Source organism: Amia ocellicauda, chromosome 22, assembly GCF_036373705.1.
Source record: "Amia ocellicauda isolate fAmiCal2 chromosome 22, fAmiCal2.hap1, whole genome shotgun sequence".
NCBI lineage: Eukaryota > Metazoa > Chordata > Actinopteri > Amiiformes > Amiidae > Amia > Amia ocellicauda.
This window is the reverse complement of record NC_089871.1, coordinates 7,061,352-7,081,599: the sequence shown is the minus strand read 5'-3', so window position 1 is coordinate 7,081,599 and position 20,248 is coordinate 7,061,352. Positions and strand designations below refer to the sequence as shown.

General features: G+C 46.3%; 2 protein-coding genes across 2 annotated transcripts; both read left to right on the top strand.

Moving 5' to 3' along the window:
- The first annotated feature begins 585 nt into the window (after positions 1–585).
- akap10 (A kinase (PRKA) anchor protein 10) lies at positions 586–13,491 on the top strand. Its single transcript, XM_066695695.1, has 15 exons — positions 586–806; positions 4,020–4,067; positions 5,323–5,505; positions 6,626–7,195; positions 7,719–7,817; positions 8,343–8,427; positions 8,678–8,801; positions 8,944–9,080; positions 9,313–9,457; positions 9,671–9,841; positions 10,366–10,475; positions 11,098–11,180; positions 11,667–11,719; positions 11,883–11,966; positions 12,200–13,491. Exons 1-15 carry the CDS (start codon positions 785–787, stop codon positions 12,203–12,205), a joined length of 1,920 nt encoding a protein of 639 aa, XP_066551792.1. The 5' UTR covers positions 586–784; the 3' UTR covers positions 12,206–13,491.
- A 1,306-nt stretch (positions 13,492–14,797) lies between these two features.
- Positions 14,798–18,180, top strand: LOC136717928 (zona pellucida sperm-binding protein 4). The gene is made up of 11 exons (XM_066695508.1): positions 14,798–15,031; positions 15,142–15,263; positions 15,438–15,549; positions 15,700–15,896; positions 16,311–16,408; positions 16,622–16,755; positions 16,895–17,084; positions 17,215–17,362; positions 17,533–17,599; positions 17,682–17,784; positions 18,021–18,180. Exons 1-10 carry the CDS (start codon positions 14,815–14,817, stop codon positions 17,768–17,770), a joined length of 1,374 nt encoding a protein of 457 aa, XP_066551605.1. The 5' UTR covers positions 14,798–14,814; the 3' UTR covers positions 17,771–17,784; positions 18,021–18,180.
- The last annotated feature ends 2,068 nt before the right edge of the window (positions 18,181–20,248 follow it).

Below are 20,248 nucleotides of genomic sequence, written 5' to 3'. Positions count from 1 at the left end.
GATGTTGGGAGCCGCGACCACATTGTGAGTTTGAAAACTGTGTCAGATTGAGGCGTAAGTTAAAATGTTTACCGTCATGCAGTCAAACAAGATAATGCAGTCTGGGGAAAAACTGGGATCTTTTACACTTCATATGTGGAAAAGTAACCCTTTGAATAAAATGTAGCCTAACCCTGTAGTGTTCAAATCTACATTCACAGAATCATGCATTACTTTACAATTCAAGGAGATGAGTCAGTCATGTTTATGATTGTCAAGAAAATGATGCAAAACATACTGCAGTGGCATTTAACTAAGGTGCATGTTTTTATTTTAATGCAAACACCCGCATTACATTCAAAACCCATTCATTCATAATCAAGAAAGTCAATATCCAGTACAGCAGCAGCATATGTATTTTCTGAGTGAACCTAGAAAATGCACAGTAAACCTATAGTAACCACAACTTGTCATTCAGAAACGGGGGGATTGCAAACATCCTGTTAGAGGGGGGAAGGAAAACCTGCAAGTTGGAAACGAAACTGTCCGCCCGGGCCGGGGCAGCGCAAGCCTGGCTACCCATGATGCCTCAGCCGCGGCGATCCGGAAGTGAGCGGTGTATTGACAATATGGCTGCTGGCTCTGCAGAGGGGGGAAGGAGGAAGTCTTGGTTTTGACAGTCAGCCGCATCTCGAATAAGCCCCTCCAGACCGACCCGCAGCTCGATCTCCATGAATGAGGGGAGCCGGGCCGGCGCGGGATGCACTCTCTGAGCTGAGGCCACACTGCGCAAGCGAGAACCACCATGTCTTTTTTTAGGAGGAAAGGTGAGGATAGCGGGAGAGCCCGGGGTGGAGAAATGCATGGGAGCCTACGGGGGTGTTTGACAGCTCGGTTCCGGTGAGATCGCAGGCCTTGGCGTCGCTGTGGGGTGGAAATAAACGCGCCGTGATGGTTTATTTTGATGCACCTCAATGACAGGCCTTGATGAACTGTTCGTGTAAATGGGCAGGTCGGAAAGTGTGGGCAGAAAAAGCTCACGGATGCAAAACGGGCACGTCTCTATATCCGACACCACGGCAGCGGAATGCAGTAGAAATGCCTTTGAATGCAGCGGCTCTCCTGGGACTTTGCGCGTTTTTATTGTGCGTGAAAATACACCGTGGGAGCAAAATCTGACACCCACCGTGACGTCAGCAGCACGGCGTGATAGATGAGCGCCTCGTTGCTTTAATACCGGAGTTTAATACCGTGATCCCGGACAGACAGCGTGATTTGTATTTCCCACGATCACAACACGAGAAAAGCTTTTCTTTCCCCTTTTACTTGGGGACAGCAGTCAGCGATACTGTGTGTCTGTGTGTCTGTCTGTCTGTGACATCATCACACGCATGTATTTACATCTGTGCATGTCTTTACATAGATATGTGACCCTGCCGTATGCAAATGCATGCATATCTATTCATTCATTTATTCATTCATTCATTCATTCATCTGAACCTGAATAGTCCTAGATAACCTTCAGTGGTGTGCAAGACATACTGATACATTTGAACCAAGCTGATTAGTTTCAGAGTCACAAGACAAGGTGTAGGTGATACAGTGTTAATGGTATCTTATTTTGATTCCCGAATCCCAGCAGTTGTAGCCTCGGCTAAATTTAGTGCTCTTAATCTAGGTGAGCTCAATACTGCCTTGTCTCTAGACTGTCCTTGCTGAATAAAGTGGAAGTGTTGTAGCATCAGTTGCTATCCAGTGACTTAAATGCAAACAGCATTTCAGTTTAATTATTCACTGCGTAGGTCCACTGTTATCAATCCACCTCACCTCATATCTCCTTAGTTGCAGTATCTGTGTCAAAAAGGTATAATCAATACCTGCTCCAGTCTCCTAAATTATCTGAGTATTATCATTTTTTCCAGTCTGTTTCCTTTCCTCAAGTTCAGAAATGAAAGCAGCATCTATTTGTGCTGGTCTTTCGAAGGACAACAGGTGGACTAAATGACCAGACCCTAGAACGAGGCGCCGCGGGTTGTGCACGCTTCGCTCATAATCAGGCGCTGAAGGGGATCTTCAGAGACGCCGTGTGTTTCTATAATTTATTGTTTAGCCAGGTGTCCCCCTCTTTGAGGCCTCGCTTTCAAGCTTCAACTAGAAAGTAACTTCTCGCAGGTGTTTACACAAAAAGCACCCAATATCACCTGCATTTCGTCTTTTGAATCTCCTTCCATTATTTATTTCTAGTGCTATCTTTATCCATGGCACTGTCTGATTGTGTACCAGTTGGATTTGTCGCCCATATGGCCAGACAGCACTGGGATTGAATGAAAAGCTTGTGTTTACAAGGGGCTTTAAATTGTAGGAAAACCACACACTCGTGCTTATTGCAATTTTATTAATTCGTTACTCAAACCCAAAGGTACTGATCTCTGTGTATCAGAAAACAAACATCATAGACATTTCTCTCGGCATTGAGTAAGAAGTGCAATTAATGGCTTATATGCAGTTTCGCCGGGATGGTACTCGAAATCTCTGGCTGATGTCAGTGTGGTTTTGACGTTATGCCAACCAGAAATACTAACTGACAATCCCTCGGGAGACAATTGTAGTTCGTTGGAAGGTTTAAAATGTCATTGAGTTTCTGGGGATGAGGTTGATTCAGATTAACAGAGTCTCGCTGGCTTTGAAGTGCTGTGGGAACCAGTCATGGTTTGACACTGCTCTCTGCCAAGAAGAAATGCATTATGTGACATTGTGGCCGCATCAGAAAGTAAATAACAGGATGTGAATGTGTTAGCGCACTAGGCCATCACTAGGAATATCCTGGGAAGAAACTGCTGTCAAAACAGTGACCAGATAAGAATGAAAGTGATCAAACTCTGACACGCTTTGGATCTTGGTGGTGTTCAGTACTTCAAAACATCTTATTTTAAGTCTTATTATATCATGACTTTATCCTAAACATATAGGCCTCTCTAAATCATGGCAGGGCAAAAGGTAGCCTACATGGTGTACAGTTGTTGTACAAACATATCGCAGTAAGTTAATAAAGATGCTTTACGGGGGGTAAAAAAACAAACATGTTATGAATAGCAGGGCTCTCCTGTATACAGCTGGATGGGATGCTTTATTATGTCTGTATCCCTGACCCCCCAGCGCTTGATTTTAAACCTGCTGGGCATTTATCAGGAGGCTCCATTACACAATGGCAGGATCTGTTGTCCCGTTTGTTTTTCTTTCCCTGCATCGAGATGGGATTAAGTTTCTTGGCTGCATTCCATCCACAAAATACAGAGAACCTCGAGTGTACAGAAAGCCATTCATTTAAAGCTCCTCATGTCCACCATCGTGAGAATCTCGGACTATCGCTGAATGAAAGTTAACAGATGAGATGCAGTACTGTATGATACTTTTATTTTCTGGTGCTCAGGTTCTGCTTGGTTTATACGTGTGCAAAACCACTGTGGTGCTTCAGGGCTTGATCTGGGTGCATGTCAGGTGATGTCACTGTCAGTTCTTCCCACACTCTTGACTCCGACACTAAATTGCTATGTCTGATACCAAGCTGAGGCTCATAGTGTGTTGAACGGCATCCTGTTTTGAATTCTCTAAGATCACTGATAAGTTCGTGTTTAAAGCAGCCAGAGCTTTCAGGCGCTTGGGCAAAATATCCTGGGCTCTCAGAGTGTCACCTGCAACCCAGTGCAGTGTGTGTACTGGTCAAGGACATTCCCTCCCAGCCTCCCAGGTCCTCAGCCATCCAGGTGCCAGTGCAATCTGAACGTTTACTCTGCAGTGAATGTGTGGTAACAAAAAATAGCAGTGCAGTTGTCTCTGTGGCTGATCTTATCTCCCCTCTTCACTCGACGAGACGCACGCACAGAAGCCGCTCTCTTTCGCCTCGGTGTCGGTTTTCACTGCGTGGCCCCGGTGTTGCAGCCCCCGGCTCTCTCTCCACTCGCACGTTTCAGACGTTATCGCCGACCCGGTTGAGATAAGCCGTCCCCTCCAACTCCTTCTTTTGTTTTTTGACTTTGCAGCAAAAGGAAAGGAACCAGAGAAAGCCGCGGATGTTCGAGTCAGCAAAGGTAAGGTGCCACGTTTTCTTTTTCCTTCTTTGCAGAGGGGTGCAAACACAGTCCTGCTGCGTGCATCATTTTTATTGTTGGGCCATTCGGCCGTCACACAACAGAAACCCCAACAATAAAAATGACGCATGGAGCAGGACTGTGTTGCAGGGTGAGGTGAGACATCTTCCTCAGATTTTCCTCTCCTGGGGTGGCATAGATGACTCTTGAGTCCCTTGGCATCGTTGTGTTTAACTGTGACCACAGATCTGTGTTTATAAACAACACAACGGAGGGGAATCCCGGTCTGGAAACACAACTCGTTGCTTTGTAGATCAGATCAGACACAGCTCTGTACTCCGGCTTTGATCTCCTCCGTTGTGCTGTCCTCTTTGTGTGCATTATTAGAAAGTGAACAGAAGTCGATTGACGTGGAAACTTACGAAACCTTCTCACAGCACAATTTAGTCAATGAAGCTACTTTTAAAAAGCCCCGTAGTAAAACATTTTACATGGCAGCTGTTGGGAACGCAAAGAAAAGGCAGGGGGCGGGAGTGCTAAGGTGTAGCAGGGAGTCAAATTGGTTTATAAGGATTTTGACTCCATGAGAGATGAGCCTCAAGTTGGTAGGAATGTTAACGGACAGGAACGGCTCCCAGCCTGTTGGAGTGACTTGACAGGTGGGGGATTTGCCTAAACACAACAACAAATTGAACCAAAAGTGTAGGTGGTAGATAACGTATAGGAATCAAAATCTGAAGGTAAAACCTGCAAGTTTGGGCTCAGGCCGGCCACAGTGCGATCCTGTGCGGCTTTTTTGTGTTTCTAAAAACACGCTGCACCTTTCCACCCAGAAACCTTCGCCGCCCACACCCACGCACAAGCATAGCCAAGACCGAAAAGAAGGAATAGACAGATAATACCACTGAACTGCGAGACACAAAATGAGTGTAAAGATACTGGGTGGGGTGCTGGCTTTTATCTGTTATTATGCGCTGGCCGTTGACAGCTGTCGGACTGGTTAACATCATCTGGGAAAAGGAGCTGTGTAGTCCTGTTTGTCTGACTCTCGGTCTGGGTGAGCCCAGTATTTTCCCTCTCACTTCTGCTAGTGGGAAAACCTGTTTGACGCAGCAGCTGCATTTGCGGTTCTGTTTCCTAGAGGTTTGAGGTTATTCCTGGCTTCTGAAGTATAGTTCGGGCGTCCCACTTTCGTTAAAAGCCCCTTTTATTACTGTGTAAATCTGGGAATGCCCTCTGCCCCGGTGTGCCACAGCTCCGGTGCCAGTCCACTCCCCGTCTCTGGCCGCCCGCAACCATGCCCTCCTGGAAGCGGCGGGGCCCAGCCACATCGCCATCAACGCCATCTCCGCCAACATGGACTCCTTCGCCAGGGGCAGGACGGCCATCCTCAAGAAGCAGCTCAGCCACATGGAGGCAGCACACTTCGGTGACCTAGGTATGGCGCTGTCTGTGTAAACTTATTGTGCGATCAGGAAACACCTGCTTAACTAATCACAATTAGAAATCTAAACTAGTACAGATTAATAAGATGTAGAATTCATTTAAGGCAGTTGCTTACTCTCTTCCCCGTTATTGAATTCGCTGTGTGCTGCATATCATGTATTCTGTGTGGCTCTGAGATCATAGCAATATTGTGAGGAAGTGTGACACAAAGTTGGGAGTTTGAAAGCACCCCCTCTGTACCCTCCAGGTATCTTGGTGCCTTAAAGGCCCTGTAATCCATTAACGCCATCAGTGTTTGGCTGTGAAAGGTGCTTTTTGTGAAATGGTATGTAATCACTGACAGGCCAAGCTTGTTACACTGGAGACAACAGCCTTTAAGAAATGATGGCCTAATCTAATCTATAGCCCAGATCAAGCCCTTTCCTGACAAACCTCATTACTGTGTAGGTCTTCTGGTTTTCTCTCTCTCTCTCTCTCTCACTCTCTTGTTCTAGTAAAGCCCACCCCCCCTGGCTGCAGGCCCTGTTCTCATTTGGTTGGGGAGACGAACAACCTGATAATGATAAATAGATTTCGCGTTGCTTTTTTTTTTTTTTTTTTTTTTTTTTTTTTTTTAAATAAATCAATTGCAAATAAGTGGGGAGACCAATATGAAAGTTGTAGGCTTGCTTGCCATCATTAGCTTGAGAATACTGCAGCTCTGCACTTTGTGAATGAGCCCCCTTGGAGGGATGCTGTTGGGCCATCCTATCAGAAGGCTCAGAAGGCCTGGAAGCGGGTGTTGAACACATTGGCTCGTGCAGAGTGGCACCGGTTACCCAGGTATCTACATGGGCATGCTGGGAATGGAGGTGGCAACTTGCCTGATAGTCTGGTAGTAGTGGGGCGTGCAACAGACCAAACCTTTTATTTCACTTTCACTGATGTAGCAGCTTGCGCCAGGAACCCTGCACTGCACACGTGAAACAACTGAATGAAACTCGTACATGTCAGGTTACAGGGGTGTATTTTGAATGGGTTCGTAGCATCTCCAAACGCTGAATTATTCAGACAGTATTCTGTGTCGAGGCAGTGGCTGCTCTCAATGGATGAACTGTTTGCTCTGTTCACAGGGCGCTCTTGTGTGAACTACCAGGCCCAGGAGACCCGGTCCCAGCTCTCCAAGACGGTGGAGCAGATCCTGCGGGACAGCACTGCCATGCCCTACTTCATGCAGTTCATGGAGGTCCAAGGGGCCGAACACCTGGTCAAGTTCTGGCTGGAGGCCGAGAGCTTCCGCTCCACCAGCTGGTCGCGGATCCGAGCGCACAGCCTGAACTCCGTCAAGCACAGCTCCCTGGCCGAGCCCACCTCCCCGTCGACAGTCAAGAAACCCGATGGCACCGAGACCCTCCCCCTCGACGCGGAGGTGGGACGGCAGCCCCCACTGTCTTACGCCTCCAGCCCGGCCAAGGCCAACTCACACAGCCCCTCCAGGCCCCTGACCGGTAACCACTCCTGGCACTCAGACGACCGGGAGGCCCATGCACTCCGCAGGGGGCAGGGGGCGGAGACGCCCACAGGACAAGCTTCTTCCACGTCGTCTTCTTCCTCCTCCTCCTCCTCCTCTTCCAAGACTGGGACCCCCTTTAAAACCCAATCCACCAATGCACTCAAGGACCTGTCGGACAAACTGATGAAAAGTAAGTGTGAATCAGCCTTAATACTGGTATCTACTTATGTAACTGTTCCTTTCGGTTTTATTATAGACACTTATGGAAATACAACATTTTTTAATCCTAATAATAACCTTAATTTTGCATCTTCAGCTTTCCCTAACTCTCTCCCCCTGGCACGCTCTCTATTTCTCCCTGACGAAGGCCAAACGTCTTCACGATTCCCACTCTCTGCGAAGTGATAAATGCCCCCATTTCCCTAATTAAAGCCACCGTGGAAACTCTCCTTATTAAAACACTTGTACTTTGCCTGCAAAAGCAATTTCGCGCAGGAAAAACCAAGTCATTTCTAATTAAGGCCACTTACTGAGTCATCAAGCTGAGGCCTGCTGATCGCGCACAGCGGGAGTTTGACCAACCATAAAAATCCGTCAAGCGCTTTATTTTTTATTTTTTCCATTATCTTGATTTAGCCATTTATCTTGACTTAATATCCGTCCGGAAAGCAGCCTGCTCCTTTTCACACATTCTCTTCCTCGTCCTCTCTTAGGTATAGAGCGAGACGCAGTGAACCTCTTTACCAAATACATCTCTCCGGACGCGGCCCGGCCTGTCCCCATCACCGAATCCATGAGGAATGATATCGTGGGTAAGAGACTCCTGGCTGCTCCTTCTGTAATGAAATCGGCCGCCATTCATCCTGTTCTCTGCCCTCTTTAATTCAAGATTTCCTGTGCAGTTCTGAAACGCTGGAACCAGACATGGGAAATGTCTGGCTTTTGCTTAGCTGTCATCGGTCATTAGTGACAGATTTGATATCTGCGCACTTAGAGCGAGGGTCATCTTTGTTCTGTATCTAGAGTGGAGCAATGTTGTGTGATCCTTCCCTGTGTGTCTCTCTACAACGGTATGATATAAAATAGCGATTGTTGCAAGGATTGTCTTCCATACAGAAAGATATATATTTTAGTTTTTATTTTACTTTCTCTGGCACATTCATGCTGATTTTACTATGGCCGCTGCTGGACTTGTTTCACTGCGAACGGGAAGATCCATGTTTGCGATTTCCAAAAGCTGTTGCCAATGCTCGAGCTACAGTGAGGTGTTGGGGCTCTGGGGTCTCCCGTGGGCACCACCATACTAACACCCCATCTCTGTGCGCTTGTGTTCACAGCAAAGATCTGTGGCGAGGACGGGCAAGTGGACCCCAACTGCTTTGTCGTTGCACAGTCGGCTGTCTTTAACTATCTGGAGCAACAGTGAGTCCTCTTTTTCTCTTGCTTTCCGTCCAAATTAAATAAGGGCCTCGTCACACATTCCCCCCCGGCCCAGTTCTGCGTCAGTCAGGGGTCCGGGTCCTTGCGTGTGACTGCTGCTGCTTGGGTAATGTCCCGAGGGATTGATGGAGGTGCCGAGGGAAGTTAACGACCGGGCCTGTCTGCTCTGCGGTTCCCGGGCCGTGAAATATCACTTTCCATCATTGCCATCTCTGTGTTTCTCGTCTCGCAGGCACTTTAGCGAATTCTTGCGGAGTCATCATTTCTGTAAGTACCAGATCGAAGTGTTGACCAGCGGCACCGTGTTCCTGGCTGACATCCTGTTCTGCGAGTCGGCACTCTTCTACTTCTCAGAGGTACGTTTCTCTTCTGCCGGACCCTCACTGTGTCGCACACCGACTTTTTCTCTGTACTTTTGAGTCATGCAGACGTACGTGTGTGTTTATAAACATCTATACGTGTCTATATTGACTAACCCCCCCTGTGGTCCCTCGGCAGTATATGGAGAAGGAGGAGGCCGTGAACGTACTCCAGTTCTGGTTGGCCGCCGACAACTTCCAGGACCAGCTGGCTGCCAAGAGAGGCCAGTACGACGGGCAGGAGGCGCAGAACGATGCCATGATCCTATATGATAAGTAAGGAGGCCATTTTCAATGCTGTGTGGATTTTTTTGTTGTTATTCTGTCTCTCACTGTTAAAATACACCTACCATTAAAATGATAGACTGATCATTTCTTTGTCAGTGGGCAAACATACAAAATCAGCAGGGGATCAAATACTTTTTCCCTCACTGTACTTATGGTCTTAACTTAAAAGCACGGCAGATGTTTCGGATTGTGATTGTCGCTGCTCCGTGTCATCCCACAGGTACTTCTCCCTCCAAGCCACCAACCCCCTGGGCTTCGACGACTCGGTGCGTTTAGAGATCGAGTCCAATATCTGCCGGGAGGGCGGGCCTCTGCCGGACTGTTTCACTACTCCCCTACGCCAGGCGTGGACCACCATGGAGACGGTAACCCCCTGACCGTGCGGTGCCAGAGTGAGGGCAGGGCAGAGCGGACTTAATGATCAGAGATGTAGAGATTGAGAAATAACGTAGACCTAAAAGCCAGCCTTTAAAATCTGAGCCGAGGTGATTGTGAGTGTAGAGGTCTCCTGTAGACACTTCTGACGTGAAACCTCGTGACACCCTACTTGTTTTCACTAATCCTTCCTCCTTTCTCAGGTGTTCATGCCGGGCTTCCTGTCCAGCAACCTTTACTACAAGTACCTGAATGACTTGATCAACTCTGTGCGGAGCGATGAGTTCCTCAGCAGGGCAGCCGGTGTGCCGGGACACAGCCCCCCACAGGACAGCGATAGTGGCGCAGGCGGCTCCGACAGCAGCTCGGCCCAGGTACAGTACCAGCCTGTCTGCCGGTGTCCGCCGGTGTCCGTGACTGGACGCTCACTGGGCTACTGAGAGACCCTCAAAGACTCAAGACTCGAGACTCAAGAGAGACCCCACCCTGAGAGAACCTGTGGGTCTCTCTTGAGTCTTGAGTCTTGAGTCTTCCCAATTTTCTGTTCCTTAAAAAGCCAGTAATTTAGTATCGTGCCTTAGTTCTGGCTTTGTTGTCTAGAGTTGCAGCCCCCCGGTCTCAGATATCAGCCCACAACCGGTCTGTACTCGGGGCTTGGTAATGCAAGTAGTGTGATAATTTTTAAATGAGAGCTTAACAGTGATAAGCTCAGAAGAGAGAGACTGTGACCTACTGTTGCCAGCTCCTCTGATTTGCATCCTCCTCCATTTGCTTTCTGTGGAACTCATTCACTTCAGACACAATCCAGAATCTCTGCTGAGAGATGTTTTGGCAACAGATAAAAAAACCTTGCTGGGGTCATCTGACGTTTCTCTCTCGTTTGTTTTGATTTTCGCAGCAAGGTACCAAAAAAGCGGCGATTAAAATCCTAAAAAACTTCGACGAAGCAATAACTGTAGACATCGCCAGCTTGGACCCGGAGTCTCTGTATCAGCGTCCGTACGCTGGGTAAGCACTGGTTCATTCATTCATGTATTTATGTAGTGCAGTTAGATTATAGGACTGGATATTCATGATCAACAATTCAGAAGCTAATTCATTGTGACTATTGTGGTCTATAAATATAGGTATTTTTGTTTTCCTCATGTAGAAAATGAGCAAAGCTATTTTTGTTTTGTTTGATTTTTTTCTACTATAATCGAGACCAATCCATGCAGAAAAGCCGTTCATCTGTCATAAATCTGCTTGAGTGATTGAATATAAATCGAAAAGAATAGATATGACATTTTATCAGGACTGTATCCCTCTGATATGCATGAAAAACAAGCCTACCATGAAAGGCCCAGAGTCAGTAAATTAAAGCAACGTTCATGGCCAGACCTTCAGTCGGGTCTGAGTGGGAGCAGAAACTCGAGTCACGGACCGGGACAATCAAAGAGTTTTAAGTTGTTCCCACCGTGGTCCCGCACAAAAGGAACAGAGCGTCTTGTGTTCAGTCTGCTTTGATTCGCAGGAACATGAACTGCTGTCCAGAAGCCAACGGCAATTTCATCCCCCGTTAGCGTCCTACAGATGAACACATGTTGTTTGATTTCATTCATGAATTGATCGATTTGTTTTTCCTGTGCAGAAGAATGACATTCGGGAAAGTGAATGAACTCGGACAGTTCATCAGGGAGGCGGAGCCGGAGCCGGATGTGAAGAAATCAAAAGGTGACATACTTGTTGCATGGCCGTGTGTTTAGAGATGCTTCCTGTTTACGTTGGAACAGCAGCTAAATTATGGATTTTTAAGTACACTGAACCCAACCCAGTGCCGTTAAATGTGTATTCCATCAATTTGCTAAACAGATTTAGGAGGAATATACAAAGCTTGCAGGCTACGTTGTGTAAAAGGTCATAACTGTGGTGGTTGATGCATAGTTTTCCATGTTCCCACTTCCACTCCAATCCAAGCTTAAGTGCTGAGGTTTCAGGGAAGTCCATTATACTTTCACACAGGCAGATAAAGATATTTACTTTCATTATTGAGGAAGTAGATACAGTCGATTTGAGCTCCGCTCCAGCTCCTGGTGACACATTAGCCAGTACTTGATAAGCCTGAGCTGTTTTCACTTGTCTTCGGATCTGTCTCACTGACTTTCGAACCTGTTACTCAACGACTCTCTCTCTCATTGTCCTCGTTTCCTTCTGTCCCAGGCTCCATGTTCTCCCAGGCCATGAAGAAGTGGGTGCAGGGAAACACAGATGAGGTGGGTCAGCAACATGGGCCAGGGAATGATTTCAGCTCATTTCTGTCTCGCTGTAGTTCACATGGCACTGCCTCAGACTAGTGTGTGTGTGTGTGTGTGTGTGTACAATATCCGTCTGTGCTCGGAGGAGGAACCCTGACCGGCCTTGTGATCATGTTTTCAGGCGCAGGAGGAGATGGCGTGGAAGATCGCGAAGATGATCGTGAACGATGTCATGCACCAAGCTCAGTACGACAAGGCCACTAAGGTAACGACAAAATCCGCCCTTTTATAGCGCCTTTCTGAGCCCTTGGAATAAACCCTCTGCCTGCTCAAATGCTGTCTTGTCCTCCAGAATTCTGTCCCCAGTGTGTGTGGTTTTCTTCTCTCCTTTTCTCAAGTGTTGCCTGATTATTAATTCTCTCAGAACTGATCTCTACAGGAGTGTCCGTTCCTCCCCGTGCTTGCGTCCTCAAAGACTGTCTTCTCTCCCGTCCACAGCTATGACCCTCATGAAGACCCGGAAGCTACGTCTTTCCTCACGGCTACGGAGGGGCCCAGATTCCTGTGGGGGGAGCCAGCAACGACGACGACAACGACGAACTGCATATTGTATTTATAGGACGTTACTCCTTCATTTGTATGAAGACCGACAAGGCATTCCACGACCTCTGGCATCACGCTGTGTGTGAACTTTTAACTCTACTCCAGTCTAACACTATGAAGGCTTTTAATTGTGTGAAGAACAAGACCGAAACAAACCCAGCGAGACACAAAATAATGTTGCACAAAAGACGCACGCTGGAATGAAATTTAAAATAAGTAAAAAGCCAATGACGCGACAAAGAGGCTGCTTAAGCAAGCGGGGAGGGATGGTGACATGAATGCCTCGCCCAGAAGGAGCGTAAAGCACTTGCCCCCTTGAACACGCGTGCCCACTGTGTCCATTGACCACGCGTGTCCACTGTGTCCTCTGTGTCCACTCAAATCAAAGGACTGGATGAAGTTAGCAAAGCGACAGAGGACCCAGTCGGGGGTTTTTTTGGTTTTTTTTTCCTTCTTTTTTAATCAATAAAGTTTATTTTAATGGGACCGGTGGACCTTAACCAGATTTCCAAGTTATGCCAGATTACGGTTTTATCGACACATGCTTTTCTTGTTTTTGGTTTGTTTTGTTTCTTTTAGTTTCTTGTTATTGTGTTGTTTTTTTCGTGTGAAGAACAGTCTTGAAAATGCAAGTTGAACTGCTCCTTTCCCCGTGTTCAGGAGAGACCGGAGGGGAATGTTACTGGACACGATGCCGTTGACTGCCTGTCAACCCCCCCACCCCGCCATGTCATCATAGTGCACAATTGCAAGTTATTATACTTTGAAGAGTTGTAGAAACCTCCCTCTGACTCCAGCGCTGGAGGGGAAATGTACTCTCTGGCTTCCCTGTTACACAGCTGTAGTTTTATGGTTACCCTTGTGAGATTTCTACCCATATATAAATGTAAGCTCCTTTTTCTGGTGACCACAGTCCTTTAAAGAAAAAAGAAAACCTTTTTGTATAATATGTTGCAAATAATCTCAATAATGACTGTTTCATGGGAAAGTGTACTCAGTGAATATCTTATTCTTTTGAGACGAATTGAGTTATTGTTAAGAATAATAAGCAGAAAAAAGACTGTGCATATGGTTTTTTGGTACTATGTACCATTACTATGTTTTCTGATGCCTAAGTATATGTGTACTTAATCTATAATATATTTAAATTGTGTTTGATTTCAAAATACATATATTATTGAAATGTATTCTTGTCTTTTGTGATTATTTTTGTTTCCCCACCCAGTTTCTTCCAATTAGATCAGTGGTTCCCAACCCTGCTCCTGGAGGAACCACTACCCTGCTTGTCCCAGCTGCTCTCAATTATGAATCCTTAATTGATCTAATAATTGCCTAAATCAGAGCCTTTTAATTATTTAAAGAGTAGGGGTTATAAGTGAAGCATAGAATTGTATAAAGAACATATTAAAGAACCAACTCTTTTATTACACAATTTAAAAAGTCAAATCTAAGCAGATTGTTAATTCAATTAAGGATCAATTAAGTAATTGAGAGCTTGGTTGGAACAAAATCCAGCAGGGTAGGGGCCCCTTCAGGACCAGGGTTGAGAACCACTGAACTATAAAAATTAAAACATCCCAAACATGCGATGTGTTGTGTAGGTCCAAGTCTTTAACTGTTCATTGTGATACAGGAAGCTGTTTGGGGCTGGGGCTGTGGCTGGGGCTGGGGCTGGGGCTGGGGCTGGGGGGGGTGCATCTTATCAGGTTGTGATGGGGAGGTAGGAGGGCCAGTGGTACCGTGTGTTTTTTGGGAGGTTAACATTGTGAGGAAGAATGTTTTATCGAAGGGGAAGATGGCCCAGAGCTGGACACAGCAACTGAAGGAGGTGTGCAAGTACCTCTAAATCATCACAGCTGGAAACATGAATTTTATTTGAAATGTGTCCACCTAAGCAAAGTCAAATCATATATTCTTAGGGTCCAATTTTCCATTGAAATGAAGGCTGTGCTGAAACAGTCCTCTGTTTGGAGGCCATGCCCTGGGATCTTCCAGAGCCTTTGGGTAAAGAACCGAATTTCACAACCTCACTTTTCACAGGGAAGAAGTAGTGACTTCTTTAACTTAAGTAACCCTGAATAACTGAAATTGTAGTAAAAGTTTCGCTGATCGCTCATTTGCCCTTAATGTTTTTAGTAGTATATGTTTATAATCAAGCTAAAACAAGCGTGTCCTTGGATACTAATCAACACTGGTAACACTCATCTCAATGGGGGTATAATCCTATAATATTCACCTTTTTGTCACACCTGACTTCTCTCTAGTAACAAAACAACAAAGTGAAGCATAACCTAAATCTCATAGCATATACATTTAACAACCCCTTAAAGAATGTTAAACCATTATAATATGAATAAGCTTGTATTTTTTTAATTAAAAAAAATCATCTTCTGTGGCAAAGCAATTACAGGGGAAATTGGGGGCAGCTGACAGTCTCCGGCGGGTCTGATTTAACGCGTGTTTGGGCGGGGGCTCCCTCCTGTGTATTTCAGAGAAGGTGTGCGACACCAATGGAGATTTTGCAGATTGAATTTCTAATCCTAATCCTGTGCAGCCTGCGCGTCGGCCCCCTTCACGCCCAGCACAGGGGCCACACGTACCCGGAGATCCTGCGGGCGGCCGCCTACCGGGACCTGGGCGACCCGGTGCGCTGCAACCCGCACAACATGACGGTGACCATCTTCAAAGAGCAGTTCATCGACATGCCCTTCAGGCTGTTTGTCCTGGGTAAGCTCCGAAAGTCGCTGCATGTTATTTGGGAGTCTTGTAGAAATCCTGACCGCTCTTAATGCAATTGCTTATCCTACATTTAATAAATCAAAAACACTTTATTGTAGACAAAGACAACCGGAGCTACGACGCAGAGAAGATCGCCTCCTCCTGCAACTATGACCTCAAGCAAACCGCGCAGTTAATCCTGTTCACGACCCCCTACACCGGCTGCCATGTGCGCACACAGGTGGGGTTTGGCGCGGGTCCGAGTCAATGGGGTCCCGATGGTTTGTTTTACTGCTCCCTCGTTACTCTGCGGTCCTGGGCGTGGCTCCTGCCAGTAGCCCCCATGGAAATAATGTGTTCAAAGCCTGTTTCGGTGAAATGTATTTAATGTCTGTTTGACATTTTACACTGTCAGGGGGGTGTGGCGAGTCTGACGGTCATGGTCAGGGGGACGCTGGACGGGGGCCGCATTGACGTCACGGAGAGGGTCCCGCTGTCCTGCAGCGTCCAGCCCGTCCCAATACAGCGTGTGTATAATAGTAGTGTCTACAATATGCTGTAATAAGTGTCGAGTATGTTGCGTGGGTGTATTTTTACTTTGACAGCTTGCCTTTTCTCCGACATCTGCTGCTGTGAGTGACAGTGGTATACAGTGCTTTTTATTGCATGTTTTAAAGCGCTTGTAAGCCCCGAGCAGTGCGGTAAGGACGGCGTCTTCACCATCGTGGTTTTCCGAAACGCCACCGTGCCGGGGCTCGTCCTGGAGTCGCTGCGGGTGTCCCGGGGGCAGGACCCGGCCTGCGCGCCCCTCCTGACGACCCCCGAGTCCGTGACCTTCAGGTTTCCCATGGTGGCCTGCGGCGCTCAGGCTCGGGTGAGACACGGAGAGGCGGGTTTACAGCTTTAGATCGGTCAGTCAAATACGTAGGTTAGTGTCGGAAACAAGTGATTGATAAACACCCCAAGACTGACAGCTGGCTCTTGAGAAATGACATGTTAATATGGACACTGTATACCAATGACTAGTAACTTGCATGGCTCTCTGAGTTTGGGAAACTAATGGTGCCCAGATTACATTTCATATCAACACACCTGTTATTGAATCTGACTTCATTTAAAATTCCTAATCTAAAACCTTATATTGACTCAAAAGCTCACCTGTGAAATGTGTATTTATGCAAACCGTCTGTTACTAGAAAATCAATTGGACTTGACATCTCTTGCTATTGACACCTAATCTGATCATGGCAAAATGAAAGTGAGTTTTTTTTTTTTTTTTCCTGTGCAGTTTATGGATGGGGCAGTGGTGTACTCTGTCAATATCGAGGCTGACAAGACTATCCTGAAAGGAAGAAAGGGTTCAATAACTCGAGACCGCACTTTCAAGTAAGGACTTTCGCTTATCTCGGTTGACCTGGCCAGGGGGGACTCTCTCGGTGTGCACTTTGCCTTCTTACAGTTGCTTTTTAAGTGTAGTCCTCTAGATGGGATTGTCAAAGTCCAATTGAAGAACAACCACAACAGTCTATAGCTGAAGAGACATCCTCACTCGCTGTAGTCTGGGCGATATTCTGCTATCATTTATTTTTTTCCTTGCAGACTGACCGTGCAATGTAACTTTACATTAATGGGTTCAACCGAATTACACGTGAAGACCCAGAAGCAGCAGCCAGGAGAGCAAGCGGTATTGAAGGGAGAGGGGCCACTTCAGCTGGACCTGAGGTTGGCAAAAGGTGAGAGGTCTCCTTAAGGGTGTCCCCTTGGGGTTTCATCCCACTCGGGCTCCGTGAATGATGCCCTTGCCTCCACCACCGAGCCTGTGGACACCACCCTTTCCTCCTCCTCCTCCTCCCCCTCTCCTCATTCCTACAGACGCCGCCTACACCTCCTACTACGCCCCCCTGGATCACCCGGTGGTGCGTGTTCTGCAGCAGCCAGTGTTTGTGGAGGTCCGTGTTCTGAACCGGGAGGACCCAGACCTCGTGCTCCTGTTGGACAACTGCTGGGCGTCTACCAGTGACGACCCAGACGACGGCCTCCGCTGGGACCTCCTAGAGAAAGGGTTAGTGGAGGGAGGGAGCGTGAGATGCCACTTTCGGATAGGTTTGAGTATCTCTACAGCTTGTGAAATGAAGGCAGCACAGATGAGCAGTTGAAATCCTTATTACAATTCCTTTTATTTTTAAATGCAGGTGTCCCTTTTCTGGGGATGATTATCAGACCATACTCCAGGCTGTCTTGGCAGCTCCAGGAGTTTCCTTTCCCAACCACTACAAGAGGTTTCAAATCACAATGTTCACTTTTGTGGACTCCCCATCACCCCAGACCTTCCACGGCCTGGTAGGCAGCTCTTGTATTTTAGGTTGTGATTTTATTTTTGTCCCCAGCCCATTTTTTCGGTCTGATTCCTCAGTGTTTGAGTGAAGCCCATCTAAGCAACACAACTGGATGGAGCTGGGTTGTAAAGTGTGCTAGAAGCTGAAACTGTTTTTATTCCTGGCCTTGTCTAGGTCTACTTTCATTGTGATGTGGAAGTGTGTAAAGGGGTGAAGGAGTGCACGGTGTCCTGTGACAAAAGTAAGTTCTTAAATGCTTGTTTGCGTATTTCATATTGATCAGACTGTGCGCCATGGACACAAAATCAATCTTTATTTCCCAGGACAAAGGAGAAGTATCCTCCAAGATTGGACAATCCACTCTCTCCACACCTTTGTCTCCAAAGGTCCCTTCATGTTCTTCAAAGATTGAAACCTTGCTTTCTGGTAAGCCTTCAGTTAATTAGGAAGGAACCAGTGATTTCAACTTTTAAAACTGCATAAAAAAAAAAACGAAGGCAGTTGATCCAGCACCCTGAATGAAACTCTGGAATTAATTTAGTTCCGTGGACTTCTCTGTGGGCTTGCACACAATTTTAGGGAAGACCTAATACTTTGGGACTCTGAATATGAAAGTACCATTATTGCAGCCTAGTTAATCTCCTCTGTCTTCTTCCTCACAGAAACCCAACTCCGGATGAGAGCAGCGGTCTACATAGGGCCTGTGTTTTTGTTTTTGTTTTTTAAATGTTTGAAGAGATTCTGTTTTAATGACCGTATGCAAAGGGTGTGTATGTGTAAAGAAATTGTTGGGTTTCCAAATGAAATTTATTTTTAAACTTGGTCTTGTGTGTGTGTGTGTGTGACTGAGGGAGGCAGTGATTTCAGACCTGCTTTCATATTTCGTTACCTGTGAAGACAGACCAAGAACTGCAGGACAATGCTTGTGTGCAGGAATTCAATGGATTGCTGTGTTCTGCTTGTGGCTGGATCTATTACAGACCACCGGGGGTTGCTGTGAGCTCAATGAACTGAGGAGATGAGCGTTCATGGATTCAACAGAGTGAGGGAATGGCTTTATATGAAGCATTAACATGCAATAGGATGACAGTGTATTTACATTAAGTATGCATGCTTATGCTTTGCATTGTTTATTCAAGCCTTTATGTATGAATAATTTGATTTTGTTTTCTTTAATACAGAAAAGTTTGTGAAATTGGGTTCTTCTCACAGCTGGGATAACTTCCCCTGTTTCTAATGCCACCAGCGATTCCAGTTACCCTTACCATGTTGTAATTAAATCCCTCTATTCTAATTGAATGTCTGGGGCCTAAAAAACCCTAAAATGAAATGAATGAAAAAGCCATGAATCCAAACAACATTAGAAATCTGTGGAGTCATCAGTGTTCAAATATAAATATTCTCAGTGTGGGCTGTTGTCATGGTATAATATATAGTTCAATACACCCAGAAGAATTTGTTGGGCTACAGAAAGGTCTACAGGTGGTTTTGAAGTTGGCAAAATCTGTGACTTTGCCAAAGGGATGTAGTGGGAATTATATGTGAGTATATCAACTTATTTAAATGCTCTTAGAGGGTGTACTTGCTTTATATAATTATATATGTTTGTATAACCCCCTCATATTCTGAAATTGGACCTAACTAGAGAAGGAGCGTGTGGGATAAAAGTGCCGCCTTTTCTTTGGTCCAGATACCCAGTATAGGTGCTGGTTATTTTACACCCACTCCGCTGTGTCGGGACAATTAATGTGTCGTAGTGCGGTTCACTGTTCTGTGGCTGACCTTTAGGCTGTGCTTTACTGTTGCGCGGCTGGGTGTCAGCCATTTCATATCTGAATAAAGGGAGTTTGCGTCTTTTTGTGAAAGGTCATCCCTACACGAAGCCCAGATAACGAGCTGAACACAACAGGATCCTTACTTGTTCAGTACGAGTCTCATTCTTCCCTTCAGAAGTAAATAGTTTACCTCACCAAGCCACAGACATGGCTACGTGTCCGTACGCTGCATTTTCTTTCATATAAAATGGCGAAGGGAAGTTGCAGCTCAGCTGAATTTTTAGAAACATTACAGTAAACACACTAACAAGCCTTTCACCACAACCATTGAATAGAAACCTGTCCACCACTGCCTGCCTTCAACATGTGTGGGGTGGCCAAGACCGTGGCCTTGAATCCAGTGCTCTCTTTCAAGGTGGACACGTTAGGGGGTTGGACTTATACAAGAATATCAGGGCTGTGAGACGTCCACTATTTTATAATAAGCGAGATCATGTCAAAGTATAGGAGCCTGGCTACAGCCGTCAGTATTATAAAACCTCTATCGAGTCTAATTTTAACTCCAAAAGATCTAGATGCATAATAAGGGATTATATAACTGGAGGAGTCACAGGAACTTTATACTGAGTTTGCTTTGTCGTGCTGATAAAAACGATTTGTGTGGGGGAAAGTCTGATGTACTGCTATGCACAACTTTGCCACAACTACCTATAGCTGTGTGATCTGCTCTGACCGCCTGTGTAGGCTTTCCTTTACATGGGGTGCGTTTCTGAAGCGGAAAAGATCAACCTTATTTCAGTGCTTGTGGAGTTCAATCGCATAGGAGCGCGGGTGCCTTTTCTTCTTCTTCTTGGGATCCACCTGAGCGCCATTAGTAACAGATGCTGTAAAACTATAATAACCGACCATGACGATCAGCTGGGGCGCGGCACAGTAACGCCCATGGGACACATTACGGCCTGGGCTGGTTCGTTATGAAATCGTCTCACACATACTGGGACTTTGGTCTCATTTCCTTAGTGTACCTTTAAAAAAACGAACGAATGGAGGAGAGCAGCACGGAGACGCCTACTTTGTGAGTGTTTCCCAGGCGCAACACTAGACACACCTGTCCG

Bases quoted from the DNA above. Each gene is read 5' to 3' on its own strand.
- LOC136717928 (XM_066695508.1), top strand. From the start codon at position 14,815: ATGGAGATTTTGCAGATTGAATTTCTAATCCTAATCCTGTGCAGCCTG. The intron at 15,264-15,437 runs GTGGGGTTTGGC...TTACACTGTCAG, and splicing joins GCTGCCATGTGCGCACACAG to GGGGGTGTGGCGAGTCTGAC. The intron at 16,756-16,894 runs GTGAGAGGTCTC...TCATTCCTACAG, and splicing joins GGACCTGAGGTTGGCAAAAG to ACGCCGCCTACACCTCCTAC.
- akap10 (XM_066695695.1), top strand. From the start codon at position 785: ATGTCTTTTTTTAGGAGGAAAG. The intron at 807-4,019 runs GTGAGGATAGCG...TTGACTTTGCAG, and splicing joins GTCTTTTTTTAGGAGGAAAG to CAAAAGGAAAGGAACCAGAG. The intron at 8,428-8,677 runs GTGAGTCCTCTT...CTCGTCTCGCAG, and splicing joins TTTAACTATCTGGAGCAACA to GCACTTTAGCGAATTCTTGC.